Source organism: Drosophila elegans, unplaced genomic scaffold (assembly GCF_018152505.1).
Source record: "Drosophila elegans isolate 14027-0461.03 unplaced genomic scaffold, ASM1815250v1 contig_208, whole genome shotgun sequence".
Classification (NCBI taxonomy): domain Eukaryota; kingdom Metazoa; phylum Arthropoda; class Insecta; order Diptera; family Drosophilidae; genus Drosophila; species Drosophila elegans.
The window spans coordinates 3,053,332-3,080,715 of record NW_024545578.1 but is presented as its reverse complement, the minus strand read 5'-3'; the positions used below and the strand labels follow the sequence as shown (position 1 = coordinate 3,080,715).

The 27,384-nt window shown below is 36.0% G+C and overlaps 4 protein-coding genes across 9 annotated transcripts in view; 1 reads left to right on the top strand and 3 right to left on the bottom strand.

The window, feature by feature from the left end:
• Positions 1-22: 22 nt before the first annotated feature.
• LOC108145711 (uncharacterized protein C7orf50 homolog) lies at positions 23-1,075 on the bottom strand. Its single transcript, XM_017271272.2, has 2 exons — positions 814-1,075; positions 23-758 (listed from the first exon to the last, which is right to left on the bottom strand). The coding sequence occupies exons 1-2, from the start codon at positions 968-970 to the stop codon at positions 88-90; spliced, it is 828 nt and encodes a 275-aa protein (XP_017126761.1). The 5' UTR covers positions 971-1,075; the 3' UTR covers positions 23-87.
• A 13,210-nt stretch (positions 1,076-14,285) lies between these two features.
• The window catches only part of LOC108145646 (supervillin), a 123,999-nt gene continuing 110,900 nt past the window's right edge, over positions 14,286-27,384 (top strand). For all 6 annotated transcript variants that reach the window (XM_041708081.1, XM_017271184.2, XM_017271182.2 and 3 more), the window contains exon 1: positions 14,286-15,089. In XM_041708081.1, the coding sequence (XP_041564015.1) occupies positions 15,075-15,089 (15 nt within the window). In that variant the 5' untranslated portion in view covers positions 14,286-15,074. The remainder of the gene's footprint in view (positions 15,090-27,384) is intronic.
• On the bottom strand, positions 16,107-16,791 carry LOC108145653. The gene is made up of 2 exons (XM_017271207.2): positions 16,414-16,791; positions 16,107-16,350 (listed from the first exon to the last, which is right to left on the bottom strand). The coding sequence occupies exons 1-2, from the start codon at positions 16,699-16,701 to the stop codon at positions 16,234-16,236; spliced, it is 405 nt and encodes a 134-aa protein (XP_017126696.1). The 5' UTR covers positions 16,702-16,791; the 3' UTR covers positions 16,107-16,233.
• On the bottom strand, positions 16,573-18,619 carry LOC108145651. The gene is made up of 3 exons (XM_017271206.2): positions 17,002-18,619; positions 16,802-16,951; positions 16,573-16,687 (listed from the first exon to the last, which is right to left on the bottom strand). Exons 1-2 carry the CDS (start codon positions 17,416-17,418, stop codon positions 16,802-16,804), a joined length of 567 nt encoding a protein of 188 aa, XP_017126695.1. The 5' UTR covers positions 17,419-18,619; the 3' UTR covers positions 16,573-16,687.

Sequence of the window (27,384 nt, the reverse complement as noted above, 5' to 3'; positions counted from 1 at the left end):
TAAATAAGTTTTAATCATGATCTTCGTAAAATAAAAAGGCGATTCTTTATTAAACTCTAAAAACACATTAACAACTAACATAAACAACTAGTCGAAGCTCTGGAGAAGATCGCGGGCACGCTGGTACCGCGTGGACTCGATAAGTTTCTGTCGTTCAGCCTCATCCTCCAGCTTTTCGCCCTCTTTGTCCAGTTTCTGGATAACCTCCTGGGCCAATTCGCTGATCTTTGAGCGCGCTGCTCCCTGGGAACTGGCCAAATACTCCAGAGCAGTTGGCCAGAGATCTGCGTCCAGTTTCTCCTCATCGAAAGCGGTTTGTTGGATGGAAATCTGCCGGAGTTTAATGAACTTCCACTCCTGACGCGATTCCTTCCATTTCAAGAGGTATTCCTTGTTGATTTTGGCTTCTTTGTTGGTGTTCTGGTTCTTTTGTGCCTCGAGGCGCTGCTGGTGCTTCTGTTTTTTCTTTTGGCGCACGGTGACCACGGCATTCGAGTTTTCCGGAAGAGCTGCCTCTTTTAATTGATCTTCTGTGGGCTGGGAATCTTCTTCCTCGTTATCTGAATTGTTTTCCTGCTTGCTGCGCTTCTCCTTAATGGGTTTTCTTGATTCCTGAAGGTTTTTTCTTTTCAGAGGCTTCTGTAAAGGAGTTTCTTCGCCTTCATTGGTGGCCACCTGCTCATACGCCGCCGATTTTTTGCTGCGTTTCTTGGTAGCCAAGACTTCTTCTCCTTTTTGTCGCCTTTTGTGCGGTTTATCTGTATGTATTTAAATTTTTACATATATCTAGTTCATGTTAAATACAAAACATACCTGTTGGAGCAGCCTGTTGCTCCACCTGTGGCTCCAAAATTAGACTTTTGTTGGCCACCTCGTCGTCGGATGCCGCATTTTCAGAATTTGCAGCCGCCTCGTGCTTGCGTTTCTTGCCTTGACGTTTTGCCTTTTTCTCAAGCTCAGTGCGGGCCATTGCAGCAGCGTTTCCGTTTAAAAACAACTTAAAAAGTCGATTTAAATCAGAAAATTTTAAAAAACCTCTTGTATTCCAAGCAAAATGTGATTTTTGTGTCGTCGATGTTAACCAACACTGAAAAATGATGGGTCACACCATACTTAGATAAACAGTTTGGCAGCTCTCCAGCTGATAGCTTAGTCACCAGTGATCTGGCAACGCCGAAAAAATAAAACAAAATATAATTCCAATTGCCAAATCTTAGCTTTTGTTTATTAATATTAACAAGCCATAAATCGTAAATCAGTGCATTTCGGTTGTAAAAGGGCGAGCCTATGCCGCCACGCATTTATGTAAACCAATTTCCTCCCGAGATCAAGAAAATATTAAAGAAACAAAATTTGCGGCGCGTAAATATAACCCGTGTGATATTTGTAATTTATTAAAATAAATGTAACTATATAGTTATCTTAAGTTTGATTAAGGTAAAGAAGAGTATTAAGCATTTAAACAGGTAAGTTTGCTATGAAAATCACTTATTTCCCTATATTATCTGGCGGCAACAACAACAACAAAGTTTGCTCCAACCGGCAAAATGCAACTGTTGTTTTGGCAGTTCGTGGGTGTATGTGTGTGTGTGTCACCGGCAAATAAAAACAAAAATGCGTGTTTTTTTGCGGTTTTAAAACGACAAGGGAGTCAATAAATTTATCTCAACAAGAAAGGAAGGCAAAATATTGAAACAGAAGGAGTTGGGAGTCCTTAAAACAGCTGTTGTTTGTCCGCAGGAGTGGGAGGAAGTACCCAAAATCCCAGCTGTATTTTAAAAAGGTGAGTGAAAACTGATATAAATATTTACAGTTACCTATGCATAGTATATATAAAGATAACACATTTACAAGAAGTACAGTTGAAATTTTTGGGTTTAATGTACGTACACTTACAGGGGCGGATTTAAGGAACTTATAGGCGAGGCTTTTAAATATTAATTAATTTTGTTATTTTATACCTAAACAATATTTTTATTTATTTAATAATACAAATAAAAAAATAATAGATAACTTCGAACTTCCATAACTAACATAACTTAACTTTTCTTATTCGAAATCTCAACCTGGTGTATTTTGATTAAAAGCCTAAAATAACTAAATTTAACTGATCAATGGAGAGTATTATATATTTTAAAATATATAAAGGCACATGTTACCAACCCATCAGAGCTGTGAACTATTGGTAGAGAGTGAGCACCAAAAGACCGTAAGATGGTAATTTTTGGCACCTCTAGTAAGATTTAGGAATAATTACCAAAAAGGTATTTATTATTGGTTATAAACATGTTTCCCAAAACAAAAAAATATTCAAATAATTTGAGTTTGAAAAATGACAAGAATAATCAGATAAAATAAATTTCCTTAAGATTTTCCATCCAATTTTACCCGGTTAATAAGAATTTCACTTTCATTCGGTGAATGCCGGCGCGCCCTCCGCCCAAATAATAGTTGTAAACAAAATGCTCAGTTGAAATGTTCACACATGATTTCTTCATCTTGCGTTTTGGCTCTTTGAGTAGTTTTCCGGCGTGGGCAAAAATAGCATTTTATCCGACTTTTCCTGAGTTTTCCGCCTATGGCCAAGTCGAGTGAGAGGAAAGCTCTCACTCAGGGGTCGCCTCAGAATTTGTTGGCCATTGGATTCCTCCGCTGGCCATTCAGTTCTGCTTTGGTTGTGTTCCTGTTCGCATCGCGTTTTCCGTTCGCGTTTTTCCGCCTTTCCATCGCGGTCTTTGGTGGCTTTTCCACGCGTTTCTATCCCAAGTTTTAACCAAATCGCTTTGGTTTCTAAATCGAAATAATCGAAATAATCCCAAAGATATTTCAGCAATTTTTCGGTGGTGAAGCGTTTCAAGATACATAGTATCTATAGCATTATCTGATTGCTAGGGCGGCGGCATCTTTACTGGCTAATTGGATTGTCAACAGCTAAAAACCTTCACAAGTGCAGACAGCGGACCTGTCACAACAAATAGAAAAATAAAGAAATAAAGGCTAACGACTCCGGTTAACTTCGCCGGTAAAACACGCGTGTGTTTTTGTGTGCCTGTGTCCAGTAATCAATATAGTGGCATTTGTTTTCGCGCGTTTTACTTTCTAACATACTTTGGTTCGGTTTACTCGGTTTTTGCCCCTCGGACCCTTTAACCCTCTATATTGCCTGCGGTTTCTGTGACAACGTGAGCGGCCTAAACAAACGCGAACAGGCCAACCCCATACGAAACGCAAGAAATATCGGCTAACTTTCTGTTCTGGAATGATAAAGCTCCGGCACCCAAATGCTAGTCAGTACGCGCTATAAGTGTAAGTACATACGAAAAACTTTTTTCAAACAAAAATCAGTATATTATTTTGGATTAAACTTAAGGAACGTTTAAATATGTTGTTGTTATCACAAAAAACTGTAAGTTAGAAAAAAACATTTAACAAAGATCACCATATGATTTTATAACAAATTTAAGGAGTGTAAGGAGTAAATCTAATAATAATAATAATCTTAGAGAAGGAAAAATTAAAAAAAGACATTGTAGTAAAACTAAATTTAAATGTATTCTACATATTACAAAACAGGCAGTTATATTGCATGTTTGATGAGTAATTCTTAACAAAATAAGGTTGGATGAGTTCTTCAAAGTCAAATACCTAAAAATTGTTTTGATGCATTTTCTCTCCGTGCAATTTCCTTATTTGTTTATAAACATTTCGGCACATCCGTTGGAACGAGCATTACATCAGCTGAGGTGGTGAGGTGTGGTCGAGGTCCACTTGTGTGCGTCCATCATGATTCAGATTCAGATGCGGATTGAAATCTGTATCTACTCTATGTGCTAGCAACTTGTATCTATTTGGCAGCCGCATCATCGGCATAATTTTCCACCTCCCCGCGTGCGTTTGTTTTTCCAATAGTATTTCTCTAAAATTGGATCAGTTCGTCGGCAATTAAGGCCCCCTAAAAATAAGATATATATATTTGAACTAAACTCATTCGTTCGTCTAATATGAATGAATCAATGCACTACATCATTTCTCTTGAAAGTTTAGGCTTCTCCGTGTGGTTTTTTGGGTTTGGGAGGTAGTATATCATTCCTGTAGCTCTCAAAGTGTCAAAAACTGATGATTGTGTAGATTTGAATGGGAAATTTTTCAGTTTTACAAACTTAAAGTGGGTGTTCTTTATGTTTTAGTACCTGTGACATGTCTTTCTTGAAACCAAACATTTCACCTTATTTCTTTGTTTCCTCACAGGTCTTAAATATAAATAAAATATTTTATACCAAAATTTATTTATTTTTGGGCCTTCTTTCATCAAAAAGTTGTAATTTTTTAATAACATTTAGCAGAGAAAAGGTTCTAGACATCTAGCACATGCCTTGCCCCTTGAGTTTTCCCTTTGTCTTTTTGCATTGCGGCACTCGTAAAATGTATATTTTGAGCACAAATGTCAAATATTGCTTTTTAAGGGTCACCGGCTAAACATTTTCGCTCTTTGCATATTTATTTTTCAATGTTGTCCATTGCAACTTGGCAAGTTGGCCAACAAAATACTTTTCTTTTTGCCTTTCTTTGCGAATAGCCGCCCTTTGGCTCATCGGTGGTTGGTTTTCAGATGGTTGAGTCATTCTCTACAAGGGTTGAGTGCATTTTTATGCTCCAATGATAGTTAGGTCGTAAATTCTTTGACCAGACTATGAGCAAACAAATTGCCGGCTTCCTTTGACGCTTATAATTCCCCTTCTAATGGTTTCTTGCTATAAGCTTTTTGATTTATTTCCTGAAGCAGAATGAAAATATATTCATTAGCTTTATTTTGATTTTGCTTGATTCCAAAGCCAGATATTTATTCTGTTCTCTTGCCATTCGAATTGACGTCAAATTGTTTATGCAGGCCATGGGCCGTTTAGTTGATGGCCGGCTGGTTTATATATTCTCTATATGTGAATGGATATATATCTATATGTGCTGCCGATACTGTTTGCCGATACTATAATTTCTATATAGGGAAATTAAACGGCAAACGGCGTCTTGATTCTGAATGCAAGTCAGGATTTGGCGACTCGAGGGCGTCACAGATTTGCGCGTTCAAAACGCTGCTGAAATATTAATGCACCGCCTCGATTTTCTTCTGTTTTTCGAATCGTTAAATATACATTATATAGCCATATTCATTTTTTTTTGGCTTAAATGGCGTCGCGCTGACACGCGCACTTCCGCGCACCGAAATGTTTTCAGAGAAAATCCCAAAAAAACAATTGCCAAAAATAAAAAAAAACTGAAACAAATACAATTTGTTTTTCGGGCGACAGAGTAACGACATGGGGGAGCAAGTGTTAAAATAAATTGTGACAGATTGTTTTGGGGGTAGCACACAAGCTGTATTCGATAGCTATATAATATCAGGGTTTCTTTACGATATGTCGCGTAATTTTAGCTCGTTAAAAAATGAAAAATTGTCTGGTCTGGACAGAGAAAACAATCGAGTCGGGGATAATGAGACATCCGCAAAGATTAATGGAATCTGTAAAAACTCTTGCTGTAAAGTGTCTTATTAAAATTGTGAAAAATTCTCTTGAAAAGTTCAATGATCTTTGTAATTTGTTTGGCACTTTTTACGTTTTTTATATCATACAAAATTTAAAATGGTACCAATTTTATTTTACAAAGCACTTTTTTCAAAGAAAAATACAAAAATGTTTAATTTTGGTCGAATTTGTGGCAGAATTCCTAGCTTAAAGGATTTACTGAGATCTTTTAAAAACTCAAGTGAATTCCAATACTTCTAAAACGTTTCCATTCCTTTCTCTATAAACAAATTGTTGAATAGGTAACATTTTCTATTTTCTTTCCCAACAGAAAACCCCAACAATATTTTAAAATATTTTCATACAGAAATTTAGAAAATTGTCTCTAATAAATTGTTAGGAACGAATTCCTATCTAGACATTAATTTACTAGACAGACCGACAGACGCATTTAGAAAAAGCGGACAAACAACAAAAGGCACAAGTATATTTTAAATGGGATACCCAAAATAATCCACAGATCTGACGACATCAGTGGCAATACGGAAAACCTTGGGAAAGTGTTGCAAAAAATAAAATACTTTTAGTTATTCGATTGCGTTTCAAGTGACCCTGAAAGAGTAAAATTGAGCATGAAATATGGTGAACTAGGCCAATACAAGGGGGCATATGGGTTGGCTCAATTTCGCAGACAAAACGAGGTCGGAAAAAGATAGGCCAACCCGCTGAGCTTACATGGCAACCAAAGCCGAAGAACCCTCCCCTCTTTTATCCAATAAACAATCCAATTAAAACAATTGCCAGGGACAACGAACGATATCTCAATGCGTTTTGCATTGCGTGTGTTTTTTTTTCTGGGGTCTTAATAGGTCAGATACTCGTATCGTAGTATCTGATGGATAGCTTCCAAACTATAAATTTCTTCGCCCTAGCGCTTTTCTTTGAGGCGCGAGTTCGATGGAAAGTGAAAGTCCATGTGCGTCGGACCAACCGATGTACATTTCTGTTCATTAATCTTTTCTTTTTTGGTTTTTTTCTGCTCGCTTTTTTTTTTTGTATTTTTTTTGCGATAATGCTTTGATTGTTTGGCTCCATGTGCGACTGCTAAGGTTTTGATTGATTTGGCGAGCTCGGCAAAAACCAGAAAAATAGTTGTTTCTTTCACCATTCTGCGGTAGGCCGCAAATTGAAACAAATTAGCAATTCAACGTATCAAATTTGATTATAAAATGTTAAATTTGGAGCACTATTACCACTATTTTGGGCTAGATTCTACACTGGCCTATTTTAGATCAACAAAAGATGAGATGATAATGGGCTTAATGATTTGCTTCAGGTCGGAGAATATTACGGATTTCTGTTTGTTTTCCGCTGATTATGATAAATGATCTTCCGTATTTTGTTAGCTTAACACATTCATTCTTGTTTGATTTTCACTGGCTTTCTTAATGATTTTTAATAGAGCAGAACTGCTCTTTGATCTGGTTTAGTTTCTAATTGGTGATCTTATTTTCTGGAGGAACTATTATAATGTATTTCTAAATGTCTGATCCAGGCTAATTTGTATAAGCATATTTTAAAGAAAAAAAAACCAATAAACCAAATTCCTTTGAATTCAAATGATTGACATTTCTGGTTTCCAGCTGCCATTCCTCGTTCTCATCCGTTAAAAATACCATAAATCTTTGGAGGTTTCTCCCCCAATTTGCCAGCTTATTAACTCTTCAGATCCCGAAAATAAAACCTGGGTGAGCAATCAATCCGCCCGTCGGCATATGGAGACAGGATTGTTTCTCGGGCTCTGTGGGTTTGGTTTTTGGTATAATTACGGGCTGGCAATTGTCTGTAACCCAATTCGAGCTTGGCATTTCATTCAAGTTCACATGCAAACACGTTTGCGCTGTTATTCGATATTACACTGCGTGGGCTGGAAAAATTGCTTCGCGCCTTGTTTTCCATCGTTCCTTTACAGAAAAAGAAAAAAAAATCAAATTGAATTGAATTTGCATAGAGCAGCCGAGAGAGCCCTGGAATATATATACGATCGTTTTATTTGCTACGCCGTGTAATTTGAATTGAAGAATGGTTATTATGATATTTGCATATAAGTTGGCAATTAATTTGCAACCACTGCGAATGGCACACCTTTCTCGTCAGACGTCTAGGATTGGCCATGGGCCATAGGAATCGGGGGATTAGGGTCCGTCATAGGAATTAACATAAAATAGGCAAACAAATTTCTCGAAACGTGCCTCTCTATGGCATTCTTTTCACTATTATACATATATATATATAAATACTTTTTTATTTTTTCACAACTTTGTCCAAAGCAAACAAGAAATTGTGGCACGTGAGCATTTTACAAATGATCCGTAAACATAAAGAAAAACCAAAACCAGAAATAACAACATCATAGCGCACCTACAAACACTGGATTTCATAAAAATACATGAGTAAAGCCCTTAAAAAAATTAAAATAAAAATCAGCAGCTGCATGGGTAAATGATAGTTTTTTTTAAATTTTACAACGTACTTTGCTTTCTTTTTATCGATGGGTACATTCTATGAAAAATGCGTAAGTTTTGATGGAAAAAAGTAGGGAAGGCCCATAAGGATGGTGGGTGAATAGGGATTGCTCTATGAGTTAAAAAATGTCATTGTTTTTAATGAACAGATTAAGGTTAATACTATGTCCTTCAACTCCTATATTTCTCAAAGTTAAATGTTCTAAAACATATCTTTACTTAAGATCTCTAAAAAAATGTGTATATATACATTTTTATCGAGTTATGACTTACTGTCAGATAATAATTTATAAAGAGTATGTTACTATTTATCCTCAAAAAAAAAACATTCTAAACAAAAAACTCGTGAAAACTAGAATATTTCATAAAGCATGTCATAATATTACTGGAATAATATTATAGATAGAGTATCCTAGATGCAGCATATATATGGATACGTTTTTCCCCTAGCTATAACCCATCATAACATGAGATCTGGACGTGCTGTCGATGAGGGGCGGGAGTCAGTTCTCATTTAGATTGCATCTGGCATGACGAACGGACTCGTAGTCCGTGCTATATTTAGGCGGATTGCGGATTGCGCATTGTCTTCTAGTTTCGCCGTCGAGGTGCTGATATAAAATGCCCGATTAAATTTATGCACACACCATGGAATGGCGATGCCGACACTCTGCTGTACTGTACTGTACTGTGTGCTGCACTTCTCACTTGTGATTTATGCCGCCGAGGCGTGGCAGCTCAATTGGATGGGTGCGGGTGCAGTTGCTCAACTCGGAATACCCAATCCACAATCCACAACACCCAATCCTCAAGAATTTCTTAATGGTCAGTTGGTTGGTTGGTTGTCCAGGGGCTTCGTTACGTGACCAGCTGGAAAAAAAAGGCCACAAAATGTTTTCTTTTTTACTGCGAAAGCGAAAAACGAAAGTGCCAAGTGCCGGATTGTCGCCGTTTGATGGCATCTCCTCCTTTTAATCCCAACTGGCTGGTCAATTGCCGCATTGCATCATCTTTTACATCTCATATTTCGTATAGTCGTCTGGCGGCCTGCTGTAAATACCAAATATAATTGTTTAACTGTCCATAAAAATGAAACACAAAACATAAAAGGAGACCCTTTGCGACTGCCAACGAACCGTCCATTGAACTTGGCGCAAAGTGGTGGGCTCCAAAAACGCCTCAAAGAGGTATCTTTGAGCTGCTGCTGTCTCCTCTCTCCGACGTAATAATTTCACACCAATGTGGCAGAAAGTATCTGACTACCTGACAGTGTCCCATCCATCAATCGGTGGAAAGATTGCGCCACAGGTCAGCAGGTGTTTGAGATGTTTGGGGGTGGAACCCATAGGCGTAGAGCTAGATGATCACTGGATTGTTTTCCTTGAGAATTACGAGTTGAGACATCAGCTGGTTGTGTGGGAAAGTAAAGGAAAATCCCATCCAGGAAGCTGCATGGTTAGACCGGGATAATTGGTGTGGGAATTTTTGTGGTAAAGTGGATGGAAAGCAAAAAAGTTGTATGTTTCTTAAATATACATTTAGTCATAAGTTCAGGATCACCATAGTCTAGTATAAGTGACATTTATGGGACATTATGAACAATTTAAAAGAATTAAAAGGACCGTAAAAGAATTTGGAATCAAATCGAAGGGTTTTATTTTTCTTTAACATAAATTTAGACATAATTTAGACAAATCAAAAAGATTACAATATTTTAATTGATTGTAAAATAATTTAAAACCAAAGATTACATTAATGTGTTACCCTGAAATTTTTATGAGATGTTTTGTTTTGGTGTATGCAGTAAAGCAATAAAAAACGTTGTGATTTCTCTAAAATAATATACAATTATTATTTACTTAAATTCAATAATGGAAGTTAAAACAAAACGAAGAAAAACTATACTTATGTCCATTAACTTTTGATGGTAACATATATTTCAAGGTTAATAAATCAGAAATATAAAACTATAACTTCTTGCAGTTTAAAACTATTAAATTAAATACGGGAAGTTAAAAGAAATCGAGGACAACTAAATGTATGTCCATTATCTCTTGATTACATGTATTACATGCATTTCAAGGATAATAAATTTCTTTGCAAACCAAGAATTCGACAGCTTAATTACCCGAGTATCTCAAAAAGATTTGATAGTGAGTTTCCCAAACATTTCGCTCAAATGCCAGATAAATACGGTTCGAAGCCGAAACTCTCTATTAAAGCGGCGGTTCCCTTTCGCCACATTTCGCCACATTCCTGATCATTAACTGCATTTGCTTGGCCACACAATCTGTCGCCATAAAGCAAACTGAAACGAAACGAAACGAACCGAACGCAACGTAAAAACCTCAATTGAGCAAACTTGATTTATGAGCGATTGCAATTGCAGATATTTCGCTATCGCCGAGCACTTTCTCACTCTTACTCTTAGTCTCTTGTGGTTCATTTGGAAAATTGCATGTCAACGGAAATTGCTTAATCATTTCCACGCATATCATATGTACCGCAGATAGTATTATATATATTTTCTACCCACATGACTAATTCCATCTGTCTGTTTTCTTCCTCTTTTGCAGGTAAGTGTTTCACCGATATCGTTTTTGGGCCATAGGCAATCCAAAAAGGAAATCATTGCGTAAGTCAATAAAAACGCAGTTGATTTGTTTGCATAGGACATCCCCTTCTTTGAGTTACATAATCCGGGGTTCCTGCCCAGAGGAAGTGGCTCGTAAAAAAGGGAGCCATGGCCATTAGCATGTGCAGTCTAAAAAGTGAGGCCCATAATGGATTTTCCAATCAATGCAACTCAATGATTATGGTTTTGGCAGTCGCGACCAATGAAATTATTGGCTCATTTGGTCAGGCGGCTAGCGAAATAAGAGGAAAATCATAAACTGAAGAGACAGAGGGTTACCTCCACTCCTTGATTATCGTACACTGGTAAAAATACGTAGTAAATGCTTTAATATTCAATTTAAATATCTCTCATTTTCAATTTAATTCATTACGGTTTTATTTTTTAATTATTTTAATTTAATTTGACCATTTCAAAACTAATCTAATTTTTTTCTAAGCTGGCACCATTTTAAATATATTGTTTTTACTTTAATTGAAATGTTTTAATATGAAATCAAGCATGAATAGTATTTGTATAAATGTAAATATTTTTTGCTGAACCAACGAATTTTAAATTCAATAGCCAAATATTTATGTTTAAAATTAATTTTTTTTATAAGTGTGTTCATCACTTGCTTCACCACTACCTGACCCCTTGTCGCGCCTAACGATCTTTAACCTGGCCAACAACGACGATCCCATCTCGGCCCAGACAGTCTGCCTCTTTTATTGTTATTGATCGCTGTATAGTACTACAACAGCATTCAAACGTGCGTCGAGTATCTCTGTATCGTTGTATCTCTGTATCTTTGTATCTGGCGAATGCTTTTCGTTGTATCTCAAGTGTCTGGGCTTGTTGTTGCTGTTGTTTTTTGATTTTACCAATGTTTGCCCGGCTCATTTGCAAAATCTGCTGGGTAATCAGACACCCGGCTAGGGATGTGTCATTTAGCTTTGGCTGCTGTTTTGCCAAGTGCGTGACCATTGAACCTGCATTTCCCATTTCCCACCAGCCACAGTGCAAAGTGAAAGTGAAAATGCCCGCCGTTCAATGAACTTCCTTTGGAACTTGGCAAAAGTAAAGCTTCACCCGCCTCCAGAACTAATTGAAGATTTCATATCTCTCAGCCTTTATGGCCATCGTCGCATCCCAATCTCAGTCTCAGAGACTCCTAGAGTAAAGCAGACAATTTATGATACAAATTAAATGCATGGAAATTATGATGAATGCGCGGCAAAATTTATGCTGATGACATATCCAACAAAAGAGCGCCAATCCGCCCAGTCTCCATACACAGGCTCCCTAAACTTCTTCTGCTGCTCCAGCTCTCCGATTCCTGGAGGGCAGCTCCAATCAAGAGCCAGACGATCCACAGACAACCAACAGCTCAGTCGACGAGGAGTTGTGGCCCAAGTTGTTTGTTGTTCAAGCTTACACCGAGAAAAAGACATAAACAAAGCTGTCTTTATGCTGAGTTTACAGTATTATCAAAACCATAAAAGATTGACTTGCGTTGTTGCCTGTAAGCTAACTTCTATTTAATTTAGTTTAATTTAATTTTATTAAACATTTATTAGTTGTTTGTTCATACTTATACTTTTTTCTTTAAATGACTTTCACTAATTTATATCCTATCTTAATCATAAGATAAAGTTTTATAAGCTTAAAGATTGCCTTGACAAAAGAATGATGAATCCGTAAATTTTGGCAAACATTTTTCTTAAATGCTTTTTATGATGTTATTTGAATTTTTAAAATATTTAGTTGCTTATAAATAAATCCATTTTAATGACCTTTATATTTAAAAGAACCAAGTACTGATATAGATGTGGATTTTCTTATATTTAGCGATTAATTTCGAACATCCCAATTAGCATAATTTGTTATTTCTTCTTAGTGTAGACCCAACGATAAATCTTTAAAATTTTGGGAATAATTTGTGATATTATTTAGTTTTGAATTTAGAGGCTTTTGGAAATGTATGATGCTAATGTTATTTGAATGTATCCATGTTATTTTTTGCCAGTGTAGGCCTGGGTCTGGTCCTACGATCCACCGCCTCCCGCCCCTCCCTTTATGGCTTTCTTAAGCAGCTGCAGAGGTGGGGAATTCAGCGACTTGGACTCCTTGTGAATGCGGCCTGCCTCTAGCCGAAAGTTGTTGCGTATTTAAAATGGAAATTGCAAGTTTTTCGCTTAACGTTCCCGATGTCTCCTTCCCTGTCTCTCTTACTCGCTCGTCGGCGCTTTTGTTTCACTTTCGTTTGCTGATTGCAGGTTTTTTTTTGTGTTTCAGCTTATTTTGATTTTTTTCCCGTCTTACTCGGTGCATTTATCACGGTGCCACACATTTGTGCCACAAGATGCCAGAAAATCGGGCAGGCTTGGCCAAAGAAATTGGTAAAAAATAAGCCAAAAATTTCTTTTTTCCTTTACATTTTCAATTTTTTGCAAATTGAATGCTGTTTTTCAGGCTCATTTCAAGGGTGTTCACGAGATTATTGACCGGCACACGCCCCGTTTTGTCCATATTTAGGTGAAATTTCTTTACCCACATCCACATCCATCCGCAGTTTTGTCATCTTTCGCGGTGGCAGGTTATGAAATATTTCGCAACTTTTGCTGCGAATAATTTCCTGTTTTTCTTTATTTTTCACTTACGCACTTCGCTCCTTCGGATGGACTCGGTGGGTCTCTCGGCCGATCGGTATTAATTATTATGGTCTCGTTTTTTTCCGCCTTACACATTGTTTTTGCAGCTTTTATTTTTAATGCCCGGCGAACCTGTTGCAATGCGTTCCACAAGCTCTGAGATATAGTGGCCTGGGTGTGGGGAGATAAATAGTTATGAGAGGTTTTTGGGTTGGATTAGGTTGGGCTGGCTTAAAGCGAAAAATATATATTTTTAACTTCTATGAACTGTACCAACTACCTCGAAAAGTAATGGCCGCATATATTACATTTATTTAAAGAAAATAGCATGTCATTTTGCATAAAGCCTATTTAATTTTTTTTTTAATCTTTAATAGTACCCAAAAAGATAAAAAGTGTCTACGTTCTTAAAAAAGTATATCCTTCACACTTAAAAAAATGAAATGTATTAAATATATTAAAAGAAATCAGCAATTTATTTAGCTAAAGCCTTTTTTAACTTTATTTTTGCTTTAATCTTACTTAAACATATGTATTACAAATATTAAGAAATCCCTTATTTAACCCATGCCCAACTGAAGAACTTTCGCCACACTCCCATCAACCCTTAGTATTTCACCTATTAAAACCACTTAGCGTTCGTTAAGCCCAATTTTTGCCCCATATTGCTTGGTGGGGTAATCAACAAATTAACTAAATTCCTAGTGGGCGCCGCCTCCCTGAATAATCCAAATTCCGAAGTTGTGACAACAAGAAATGTCGAAGCGATTTCAAGAGCATTACGTACACGAGAATCTTGCGGACATATTCCAAACATTCCCAACCTGTCCGATCCGATGGTTATCACAGATATTTCCAAACATGTTCGAAGCGAACCTCATGATGAGGTTGCATGGAATCCATAAGATACAATCCACAAGCTGCTTTGTAGCCACAAGCCAGCGCAATTTCAATTCAGTTCGCGCTCAACTCACCGACACGATGGTCATGCAAACGCGTTAACGAAAAATATAATAACACAAATAATATACAACATTTAAATAAATAAACAACACAGTAAAATATGCACTAAAGCACTAACTAAACCAACGAACTGTAAATAATTGTGTAAATAAATAAGAAAAACATAAGAAACCTTGAAATACAAAAAAGACCGCTCAAGTTCCTATACATTGAGCTGGACAATTGTGTTTGAAAATATTTGTTTGATCGATTTTGTGTGTGTGAAACACCTTGTGAAGGCATTCGTAAAACCAATTGCCATAGCAAGTAAAGTGTGTTAAACAAGGAAAACACCCTCTCAAAATTTATATACTACCCCCTATCGATCGTGTTAGGGTTAACCTGCCACAAGAAGAGAGAGTTTATAGTACTTCCCTTTACAAGTTTTTGTGTTTTTACGTGCTGCTGACTAATTGCCTTTATATAGCCCGTCTATATAAAACTTTACAATAAGGACAACGGCCAACACTCTTTTGATTTCAACGCCTCAGTTCAAGCTGGAAATTGCTTCGCGCTCAAGTGAAGTTCTAAATGTTCGCAGCGAAAACGTTTTTCAATTAATTTCCATTTGAGAACGTTCGTTTCTTTTCGGTTTCTAATTGAACACAATTACACCAGACCCATAAAAAGTGAACTGCATTCCAAGTAGAGCAAGACAGTAACAACTTCATCATCAACATATAGTCAGATGCTGCATAATTAGCATTCGTTTGTGTGGAGCAACGAAAAAAAAACAAACTAAAAATAAAAGAGGAAAATGTATCTCATACAGGTAAGGCCAAGAAGATACAATAAATCTCCCTCTCATAATTAAGTGTTTGCTCTTACTTATCACATGCTGGCGGCAACTGCACTTGCCGCCTGAAAAATATCTTCATTTAAGCGTTTTTTAATTGTCCGCCAGCTGAGATTTCTTTACCATTCTCCTGAAAACTCTGTATGCATTGCCTCTCTAGCGTGTATAATTTGTTTAATTTGTAGCTAATTTATCTTTCCACTTGGCAGCGGGTAGATAGATCGTGGCGAACGCACAACATGGGGGTTCACTGGAGCAGGTGGCTAATTACTGAACTCTGAACTTGAAACGGTGTTACGATTTACAGCTGGTAAATGGTATACGGTACGGCTAGGTGATAGGGGTTTGGAACGAACGTCATTAGCTTTGGCAATAGAAAACAATCAAATATTTTGACACAGCCAAAAAGATAATTTTTTCATTTTCATATTTGTAATCCTTAAAAACCCACTGTTAAAAAAAATCATTTCCTACTGATGAAAACAAAACTGAAGGTTAAAAACATATTTTATGAGACGAGTAATAAAGATTTATTTCACATAATAAATAAAAAAGTAAATTTTATAATCATATTACCCACATTAAAATTCTATCAAAATTGTTTTGATATTTCTGTCATTATAATTTTTGAAAGAAATATTTAAGGCATTGAATTGTAACTATTCAGAAATTTTATCGGAATTGTTAAGGGTTAAATATAGATTATGTCAAAAAATGTCTGAAAACTCTAGTGAAAAATCCAAAAAAGCCCTAACTGTGCTACATTGTATGTTGGAATTAGTAAACGCTGGATTGAGCAAGGAATCACTTAAAATCTGCATGGAGCTGATCAGAAATGGCATTCAACCTTGGTTGGTAGCAAAAATTATCAAGGAGATTAGAGGAGAGATCAGCGATGAGGAAACCAAAGAAGGGAAACTTCAAACGAAAACTGAAGAGTCAAAAGACAATGATGAGTCCAATGAATCAAGTCCCCCGACACACCGAACCATATAGAAAATAATTCTAGAATTTATTTATATTCAAATTATGTTTGTTAAACTAAAAGTTCGGCTTCCAGATATTCTTAGATCAGTTTAAGGAAAGGCATTTGGGCATCTATAGAAAGTTATTCAAGGAACTATGAGTCTACCACGCCATTTGTGTTCAATAATCGCAGGCGACTGTTATTTCTGAACACAGTATAAGTTCCAGCCAAAATAATAAATAACTGAACCACTTTGGCTTGATAGTAGGTCTGAAAAATATATAAATTTTTTAGGAAAGAAAAGATTTAACCAAATAAAAACCATGGACCTACCTGTCTAATATAGATGGGCAATGGAATATGCGATCGATGTACATGATAATCCATTCCCCGGAAAAGCCAATAGCCTGGCCACGCCCCCAAACTTGCAAAGAGAAATGGGGCGGCGGTATTGTATGCACTTTCAAAGGATTTGGATTGCAGCATTAGTTGTATTTGCTCGCCAATATTTTGCATTTGAGGTGGCTTCTTGATCTTTTCTTCGTATTGTTCATTCCTTTCCATTTTTGAAGATCCTTGGATTTTCTGCTTTAAGCTGTTGTAAAAGCTTTGGATGCCCATTTTTAGTTATAGAATTTCAAATTTATTTTAGCGAAAAGTTAGAAATAAATTTAAAATTTGTGTGTGTAAAGTTTAGATAGAAATATATATCAAGGCTTACCTAATCTAAGTCCTCAATATCATGTTCTTTAGTCGTATTGTTTTGCACTTTATGAAATTGTACGGGCAAACCTGCAGGTTGTCCCATTGATACTGTCAAAAAGCCAGTGGCTAAGATGGCCAACTGCATTAGTTTGGCTTGCTGATAGGTCTAAAAAAAACTTGGTTTTAAAAGAGAACTTATGAATAAAACCAATTCACCCTTTGAATATAAAGACCAATCCTTTCGGTTTTGCGTTTGGACTGCCAATTGTAGCCACGCCAAAACCAAAATGCTGGCCAAGACAAAAAGCTGATCTTTAAGTAGGGCAAAATTTCCATTAACTTTTTCGATAAACCCTTGGGAGCATTCCTATCCACAAAGTCAACAAATTCCAGTTCGTAGTTTATAGTTTTGAAATTTTGCAACTTTGTATCCGGCACTGGAATATCGCCAGAGGTAATGGGTTCTGTGGTTTCAAGTTTCCCAGTCTCCTGATTTGGTGTTTCCTTTTCTTCATTTGCTAAGATTTCAACTGCTTCTGGATTCTCTACATGTTTAGGACTTTGTACAACTTCATCCATTGTGGGTATGGCATTATTAAAGAGCTCCGAAATCTTCTGGCGCAGCGTATCCATTCTGAAAAGCTGAACTTTTAGAGATTGAATTTTAAATTTTTGTTTTTAGGTGTCGAGATAAACAAGCAAAGCTTGTTGGGTTTTTCGAAAAGTTCAAAGACTTCAAGCCATTGCATAAATTATTGCCTATGCGGGCTTACATTTGTTTAAAACTAATTTACCTTGTTTAATTTTTCTATTTTGGGGGCCCACAGAAGCCGACAAGCTTCATTATTGTGGGACTGTGGGGTCCTATGGCATAGTATAGTGTGGTGTAAAAGTGGGTCAGTTGGCGCAGCGGTTCATGCAATTATAAAGCGCATATCTACAGGTTGCATACCAGATACCTCGATACCTCCACTTCAACTTCGACTTCGACTTGGGTCCATTGTGTGGCGGTAGCTAACTGCTAACTGCTAACGGCTTGGACAGCAGGTGTCTCTCCTCAGTTCATTGTGTTCTTTTTTTTTTCTACAGTTTTTGTATTTTTCGGTTGAAAATGTGGCTTACCTTCGACGGAAAAATTTTCGTGTGTGCCGGCTTCGGCTTCCTGCGCCACTATCTGGATTCTGTAAACTAGTTTTTCTCTCTTTTTCGATGGAGAACGCCTAATGATTCAATGCATTTAATCAAGTAAATTACGAAAATACCAAAGGAAAAACAATTTAACGGTGGATAGCTTAGAATCTCTATAGATTCCTTTGGACAAAGACCAACTTAATGAAGTGAAAATCTTGGCTTCTTTTATCGTAGTTCTTTGATTAGCGTATATATATATTCTATAGCCATTCTTGAGCTGATGGTTCATCAATCATGTGGAAAGTTGGCATCTAACACTCTAACAGTTATGTATCTGCATTTGCAGATGAATGAAGAAGTCTTAGAATCGATCCACTTGCCCACTTATTTACCTAAGCGTATCAGCATTACCATTTTAAAGCCATTATTCCTCCCCTTTTCCAGCCAAACTACTCAAGCGTTCTAGCTTTCATTCATTCAAGATGCTCAAAACCACAGATTGCATTTGTAAGACTTCACTGAGATCGATTCTCAGACTCTCCATCTCTCAGTATTCTACATTTCTCTGGATACAGCCTACACACAAACATTCTTCTACCCTTTTAACTGTTCAAAGTCAAGCTCAATTAACCCAATTTCAATTTGGAAAATGATTTGCAAAAAGGCATAAATAAATCGTTTTGAAAGTCTTCGGCCTGTTGTCAAAACACTCGAGCATAAATCCCGATGAAATTTCTTTTGGCCAAGACGCCAACACGCTTTTTTGGGGCCCACCTGCAATTAGTCTGTTCAGGTGGGTGTCTATCCTCTTTTTTTTATATATATATTTTATATTTTATATTTTTTTACTATCGTGTGAAAATTGCAACTTTAACTTCGGTCAATGTTAATACACCTTTCGGCAAAAAGCAATTATTGCTAAATGGTAGATTGTATAATCAATTGTCTGGCTTTTTCTGTGAAAGGTCTGCTCGTGCGACAGGTGACGACGCTTCAGGTGTCAAGTGAGCAAAATTCGATTGAGATTGCATACCAAAAATGGTTAAATTTCATTACATTAACGAGCTTGCTTTTTTTTAATGTATGCTTTGGAAATCTTTTCTACAAAGATTGTGAGTCATTAAAAGTGGAGCAAATTGATTGAGAAGAAATAGTTGAAAGATCAATTAATGTGACTGTTCATTTAATAAATTTTAGCTGAGATTAGAGTTTAAAAGCCTTAGAGCAAAAGACTTTTAAAAGCTCAAGAGAGAAACCCCTTTATTTAAACGCTTTTCATCTAACAAATCATAAGATTGTCTTAGAATTTCCATATTTAAAAGGTTTTAGAAGCCAAGACCGTCTTAGAAACATTTCAAATCCGTTTACCTTGACTTTCCGTCAACCGCTAATCTTGATCTTTTAAGCTGCATTCCCTTTATCCACTTTGAGCTACCGGCCTTGTCAGAGAAGCAATGAATCTTCCAATCTTTTTAGAACCTGCCTGCAACGGCAAAAAGCCAATCCCCAATAGCATGCCGCCTCATCATTCTTATTCTCTGCATTATTATAAAATGCCGCATCACTCCCCGCCAATCTCGACTAACCAATCTCTCAGAAAAAAGCGGCCCGCATACCGAATACCCGAGCATATTACTCAATTTTCAATGCTCAGATTTCGGACAGACAGCGAAAAACAAAGGGCGAAACGAAGATGCCACACCAAAACTATATAAACACAAACAATGCCAACAGTTGACACTTTGACAAATGATATTGTGGCTAAGAACGATAAGAACTCGGAACAGAGAGCCCCATACATCAGAAATGCGACAGATTTTTTTTTCCAAGACTCTAATTTTTTTATTTATTGAAAAAAGAAAAATAATTATAAAAAATCTAAAGTGAATGTGATGCTTAGGCTATCGCTTAAACCTTGGTTTGCCGTTACACTGGGTCAACAACTTGGGGAAAATTACACTGATTAAAAAAATGGAATACGACTTGGAAAAAACTGCACTGATAAAAAAATGGAAAAATAAAAAGTAAATATCTGGATTTTGAATTAAAAATGTTATATTTCATATTTCAATGAATATACTAATTACATGACATAATATTAAAATATATAAATTCGAAATGTGTCCTATAAGTTTTAAATAAATGCATTATAATTACGTTTAATATGGTTTTACTTTTAAAGTTCAATTTTAAGATTTTAAAATTTGTTCCGTAAATAATGCCACCATTTTAGTTGCTTTGTATCAGTTGGTTGCTTAACGTTTCAATAAAAATAAAAAATATAGAATTATTAAAAAAAATGTATCTTAAAAAAAAGTTATGTTAAAATATTTGAACAACAATTTAATATTTCTCTATTTCAAAAAACTTAAAACTGCAATTTTAATAAAATCAAAGCTAAAAATATTTAAATTGATTACGAAATACTGTCTACAACGTTTTTTTTTACTAGTGTGGACGAGACGGGACCCATCTAAATTGATATTGATATGGATTTGCTCTAGATTTACACATGATCGAGTTGATGATGATCCTCAAATGTCGTCTGTGGTTTTGGATTCGAATTGGGTTGGGTTGGGTTGGGTTCGGTTCGGTTCGGTTTCGGTGTGTAATAAGACTCTTATTATAGGAGTCACTGGCCATTTGATCTTGGCCAGCTTGACATCCCTGGCTAAGCATTGTGGAATTTTGTTTATGTTTTGGGCGAGGCTTTTTGATCCTCTTTGGTATTCCTTTTTTGTTCTTTTGAGGCGTGGACCATATAATTCCGCATTCCCCTGACATGAAATATGTATCAATTTAATTACCCCGAGAGTCCTGAACACGCAATTAAAGTTCAGGGAACCCTTTTCGAACAATCCCTGAAATGCCTTTGAACCTTTTTTTCGAAACAAACATATTTATGAGGTTGCAACAAACAATAAGAGACGGTCCAACACACCTACTACAACTACCTGAAACTAGAGATCAGGATTCTGTAATTCCTTGAAATGGTTGAGAAAAAATAAATACTATACGATTCCTACCTGTTTCTTTCTTTGCTGGCCTTTCTTTTTTGGATATTCTGTGGATGATTTATCTTTGACATACTCATTTCATGGCCTATCAATTTAAGTGAAAAGCGGGGAAACATTTGGATTTGAATATTTTATGAGGCTCAAGTTCATTGCCTTTCGAGGCGTGGTTCTTAATGCAATCAAAAACCATTTGTTAAGGTGTTTTTCGGAGGCGTAAGAGTTTTTTTCTTGGGTTTGATGAGCTCCGTTTCATTTAAACAAACGTAGCGAATCGGGCGTTTATATTTCCCACCTAGAATCGTTTAAAAAAAAAGCGGAACTCACGGCTTCAATGTAATACGATAGAGCCACGAGGAAAACTTGTTTTATTTTTATTTGTATTTTTTTTCCATCGATAAACTTGGCATGACTGAGGCCACGATTCGAGGCAAGCATTACTTTTATTGTTTGTGCCTTTATCTATATTTAATTTAATCGATGCAAATGCTCGATAGTCATGAACAGTCTACCCAATGACCTTCAAATGTCCGCAAAGAAATGCGTTAAAAAAAGTTTTTCTTAATGGCCATAATTATGTTCGATTTAACCACTATATCGCCCTGTCTGTCCATTGTCTTTTTTCTTTTTTGTGTATTATTAACCGAAATTATTGGCTACACTTAGTATAATTGCCACACGTGTTTCAGCTGAAAAATAAAAAGAAATCACAAAAAAATAAAATAAAAAACATTTCATATGGTGATGTTGATGTTGATGTCCCATGTCCAATGTCCATATGCCCATATGCCCATGACACATGTCTGGAGGAGATTGGGGGATGGGGGCAATCCCATGCATCTGACAATGATGAAATGGGCTTTTTATGGCCATGTTTTAGGTGATGGAGAGTTGTGTAATTGTTGCCTCACATTGAATGACATATCGAATAGAGTTTGGATTTATTTTCTTTGTAGCTTAGATAAAAGCCAACAAAACGTAAAAATGTTACACCTTTAAAGCTTGAAAAATAAGTCACACCTTAGCTAAATTGCTAAGAGCTTCTGCGTGGTGTGTTCTGATCTATTTAATGCTTGCTCCAATTTTTTTTTATTTTTTCAAGTTGCCGTGTGCACGTCGCCTGTGTAAATGAAATTTATTACGTGATCGTCTCGGTCGACAACTAAATCTTTGGCATTAAGTGGAAAAACAATCTCGAAAGAAGTAGATGAAAAATATAATGGAAAATTACTAGAAAAAACGATTGTGTGGTCCACTGAGGCCATCAAGTAGGCACAGAAAAGCAGATATCATCTTTTACATGGGCTATGATCCAGAATTTTAGTTCTGCACAGAAAAATACGTTAATTTACTTCAGGTTCAGTTAGACTATTTGGCTTAAAAGAAAGCTGACGGATAAATAAATGTAATAATCTATTATTTAAAAGCTTATATCTAAATTATCAAATAAGAAACAATATTAGTTAGTTACTCAGCACACTAAACCTAGTAAAACAAATAGTTTTATTTATTTTCCTCTCTTAATTATACCGTACATTGCTTTTTTGCAGTGAATGGCTTTTTCAGTATTTCGACATTAATTTAAGCTTTTATTGCACTTTTCTGTGGCTCACCACAAGTGTTTTTTTGTTATGATACACAAATTTTAATTTCGAAATCCGATAGAAAATAAAATTTATAAAATTCACCCAAAGCACAAGCTTTATGGAATTACATACAGAAAACAATTTTCCAATTTTTATTTCTTACCGGTTTTCTGTTACTCCAATTTCATTCACTTCTGTTCGCTTGTTGCTCCAAGTAATTTCCAAATCCAATTAAGTTCAATAGCAATTTAGTGGGAAAGAGGGGAGAAAACAAACAAAATCAGGCAGTTTGCTTTTTAATTACTCGGTGTAGCCCTTAGTTTATTGCTCTTTATCGTGGTCTCCTTTGGTCATTTGACCATTTGGTCATTTAATTGAAGCCCCTTAAGGGCAAGTTCGATGATGTATATCTATAGTGCCGACTTTTATTTGATGATGTCGGCTTTTACTACTTTTTATTGTCAAACAAAAGCACACAAATCGATGACACTCTTTGGGAAAGGTGGGGACCTTAAATAGATTTAAGCCTGTAGGCGAGAAAATCGATGGGTGCGTAAGTGCTGAGTTTTTGTGTTGACCGCTGCTGCTGCTGCTGCTGCTGTCTTTCATAAAGAAGAATGTCAAGAGGCCACAATAATTGCAACTAATCCGCAATGAAGGCTCGGAATCGAACCTTGGGCCACAAAATCTAGACCACCTGTCGGATGCCTGGTATTTAAGCCAATGAAACCATGTTCACAGTTTGTTTGGCATGCACCCGCTGACTGTGAAGATTGAAAAGTTTGCAATTTGTAATTTCTCGGACCGTAATCATTGTCCATTCAATTGCGGTCTCTGTTGCCAAACGGAAATGAAAAATGCCTGCTTCCGGCTATTTTTCCCCGATCAAAGGATGCTGTTGAAAAAAACGGCTCTCGCGATATGTAAAATTAATTTTAATGCCTCTGCTCTAGCATGCAAATTGTCGGCTTCCTTTCTTTTTCTAGACTCTCTTTTGTCTAGTCTGTGTCTAAAAACATATGCCAAACTTGGCCTTGCCCTCAGGCCTCGTAAATAACTAGAACTATTTGATTTGGCATATATACCTACAAAAAATTCAGGTTTCCACATCTGATTCAAAAGTGATTCATTCGCGAAAGATTCACATTTTTCACTCTCAAATCCTCTTCAGGTGTACATATATACGAAGATTTTGCCGGCATTGACAAAATATATTTTTATGTGGTCTTTGCACATATATTTATAATTTTTGCACATCTCGATTTTCTGCCAAAGAAATTTTATTTAGCTTTTTACATAACTATCTGTCAGAAATGTTAAGAAAATTGAAAAAGAAACGCACACAGAAATGCTAAAAGCATTTTTTCAAAATAAATACTGAGTTAAAATTGAAAAGTCGAGTAGGAAAAACTATGGATGCTAAAATATGGGGCAAAGTGTTGAAATAGTGATTTGGTGAGGTAAAAGTGATCAGTCACTGTTTTTTATTATTTACTATTATATTATTATTTATATATAAATAAATAAATGTATGAATGTGGAAGACATTTAAAATTATGATATATTGTTGTTATAGTATTTATAAATTTAATTTCGTTCTTCCCAAAAAAAAGTTATATCTTAAAATTTACTTTATTAATATTCATTTCCAAAAATCTAGTCAATCTTTTTCTCTAACACACCTCCAAAACAAACACCAAGATGCCAAATTAAATACTCTTCAACATTTCGTTTGGCTGTCGCTCAAGTTGTGTGTGTACGCCTTTTAAACAAAAAAATGATGATGTGAATTTTTTTTGGGCCATGGCAAAAACCATTTCGAGTATTTTCAACCTAAGAAATATTACGGAAATAGCTGGATAGCGCAAGAAGATGTACGTTTGCGTTTCATTCGTGTAGTTAATTTTGTACTACAGTATAGTGTGTAATTTTTTCGAACAAGTGCCTTAAGCAATTCATAATTAATTCCGGCATACGCCCCGTTTGACATTGAAGTTGGTGGGGGACCTCAAATCACTTTTTTTCCCCTCGATTTTAAAGATGGCTGGGTCAAGGTCTTGAAGACTGAAAGTAAAGTATTCGAGACGTGTTAATGGCTTGTTAATCTCACAACAGAGCACAAAAAAACGAGTTGAACAGCGAAAAACGACTTCAAAGCGTGCAAAAAATGCATTTTCTGCCTCGTGTTACAGTAAAAATGTTCCGCTTTGTGAACTGTAACAAAGATCGCTGCTCTCTGTGTTTATTTAACAAAATCTTTCCCAGCCTTTGATGGAGTTTCCTCTGCCAAAGCCCTAAAAGATCATAAAAATTATACGACTTCATTTGCTGCCCACGCAGAACTAAACAAACTCTTGAAATTATTTTTCAAAGACATTGTTCTATGACTAAACGAATAAGGAAATCGTCTTTACTTCATCAGATGCTCAGAATTCCTTAAGCAAATACACAATTCTGTCAAGGCGTTAATTGTATAATCAAATTGAGGTAGGAAATCAATTTACTTTAGATGCTAATTGAACCCGCTATTAAAATAAAAGGGGGGTATTGGTTAGAATCAGTCTGGAACAAGTTTGAAATTTACGCTTTGTTGTCTTTCAAACTTGCTGTATTCTTAGTAATCTGCGTAGGATTGCAAAATCAGCACAATTTCAATAAAATCAAATGAGAACGAAATTTAATTTAGTTGAAAATGTTAAATTAAAACCGGAATCTAAACAAAAACGGATTTGATTGAGAATTTTGAATATATAAACACCTTTAAAACTTTTCTTATTTTAAAAGGCAAATTGAGTGATTTTAAAACCTTCAAAGAAAATATGATCTATAAAATTCTCAATAGAAATAAATTAACTGATTGAGTATTTTAAAAACTTTTTTTAACATTCTCATAACCGTAAATTTCTTCATTCAAAATCACAAATCTTTGGTTTAAGCATCGATTGAGCCATCACCAGTGAACCTGTTGCTCCGATTAACATTTCATTCATCCAAAAAAAAAAAAAGAAGATCCCAAATCCCACGACTCCATATCGAATAACATAAGCTTACGCAAAGACCTTCAACAGTTTCGCGTAATTATGTAAATTGTGTGTTTCCCTATCGAATCAAACTTAACTAAACGCTACAAATTAGCCGGCTTTCCAACTCAATCTCTGATCCCACTTCCACCAAAATAGGTGCTTTATAATCTGACAAATAATTTTCATAAATTTAAATACATATTTACCACCTGCTTGTTAAGTCGCCAAGTTTCCCAACGCGTGCACATTTCGGAGCAATTAAAAATCGATTTACATGTGTGTGGATCAAATGCTGATTTCTTTGGCTCACACACTCGAATTTGGGTGAAAATTAATGACTTCCAGTGAAAGTCGGTTTTGGTTTTGGTTTTGTATAACCAAAAACAGCCCAGAAAGGTAAAGTGTAAACCAATAGGTAACATCGGGTGCCCACTGCCCAAGATCTCCATGTCAAACGCGGCTTTTCTGAGAAAAGTTCAACGGCCCGACATTTGAAAACGAAAGCGACGAGTTTCTTGTTTGTTGTCTTAATATGTTATGTTATGTGCTTTTTTTCGTTTAAATATGCAAAATATTTGTTCATGCGTCGGCCACGCAGAATTTTTATTTTCATATGAAATTACAGCAGCCACAAAATGGCAGCAAAACTACAAACACTTTTAATGCCTGCCGCTGCGGCTGCTTTCAAAAATTGTTTTTCGTTTTCATGGCCTGTTAAAGTTGGGCGCTGAGCGGGAAAAAAAAATTAAATAAAATTTGTTGAATTTTTGGAATAAAGAAATTTAAAAAAAACGGATTTCTTGAAATGTAAAATTAGACAATTGCTTTGGGAAAAATGGTCAAGAAGAAATTTGAGATTGCCACTTAGAAATTTGCAAAATGAAATTTACAAAAATCGAATTAATTTTTCAATTCGTAAAATGTCTTAAAAATATTGGAAGTGGTAACAACATGAAAAATATAACAATTATTAAAAGAAATCTACAATTTTATAAGTTTATTGGATAAGCAATTATCATTTTATATCTATAATGTAATTAAAGGTAATGGTTTTAACAATCTTAAGTTAAAGTTGATCAATATTTTTTGAAAAACGAGAAAAAATAAAGAAGGAGTTGCAAAGCTCCCATGGAATATCATCCAGAATTTACCCAACCATATAAGCCCCCATGGCATATCAACCAGACTTATCTAGCAAGAAACCCCAACCGAAAACAACCATATCAGCATAACAAATTCTCACATTTTTCGGGTTCGGCCGACGTGAAAAATGAACAAAATATGCATAATTTGAAATGCGAGGAAAACTGAAAAGCGATGTTAGCTGAGCATACTTCCTGGTTCAATATGATACTCCCTTCTGGGCCTGGGATTTCCCTCACGCAAGGCAAAACTGAAAATTGAAAACAATGGGAATATAGCAACATCAACAATATCACGCACTAGTCATTAGCTTGTCGGGATAAACAAACATACTTGCAGGCAGTCAAGAAATGCAACACGTGCTGTGCATAAATAATAATAAATACAACAAAAATTGGGGGAGAGAAGCCAAGTTTTTCCAGCTGAGTTGGTCAGTTCTAAATGGTTGTTGTGTTATTGACCCCGCGTGTGTGTTGTTGAGCAGAGAAATTAGTATAGTTTATGCATGCTTGAAAGCAGAACCGCAAAAAGACAGAGACATTCGTTTGTTCGGGGCCATCCCGAATGAATTAGAAGTGGTATGGTGCCAAGTGGAGCCCAACAACCACTTGTTTCTGTCAGCCTCAAAACTTCAGCTCCAGACAAGAAATTTCTTAATTTCTGAGCTTGGCGGCTGAGAGTTTGCGGCTTCTCTTTTTTTGC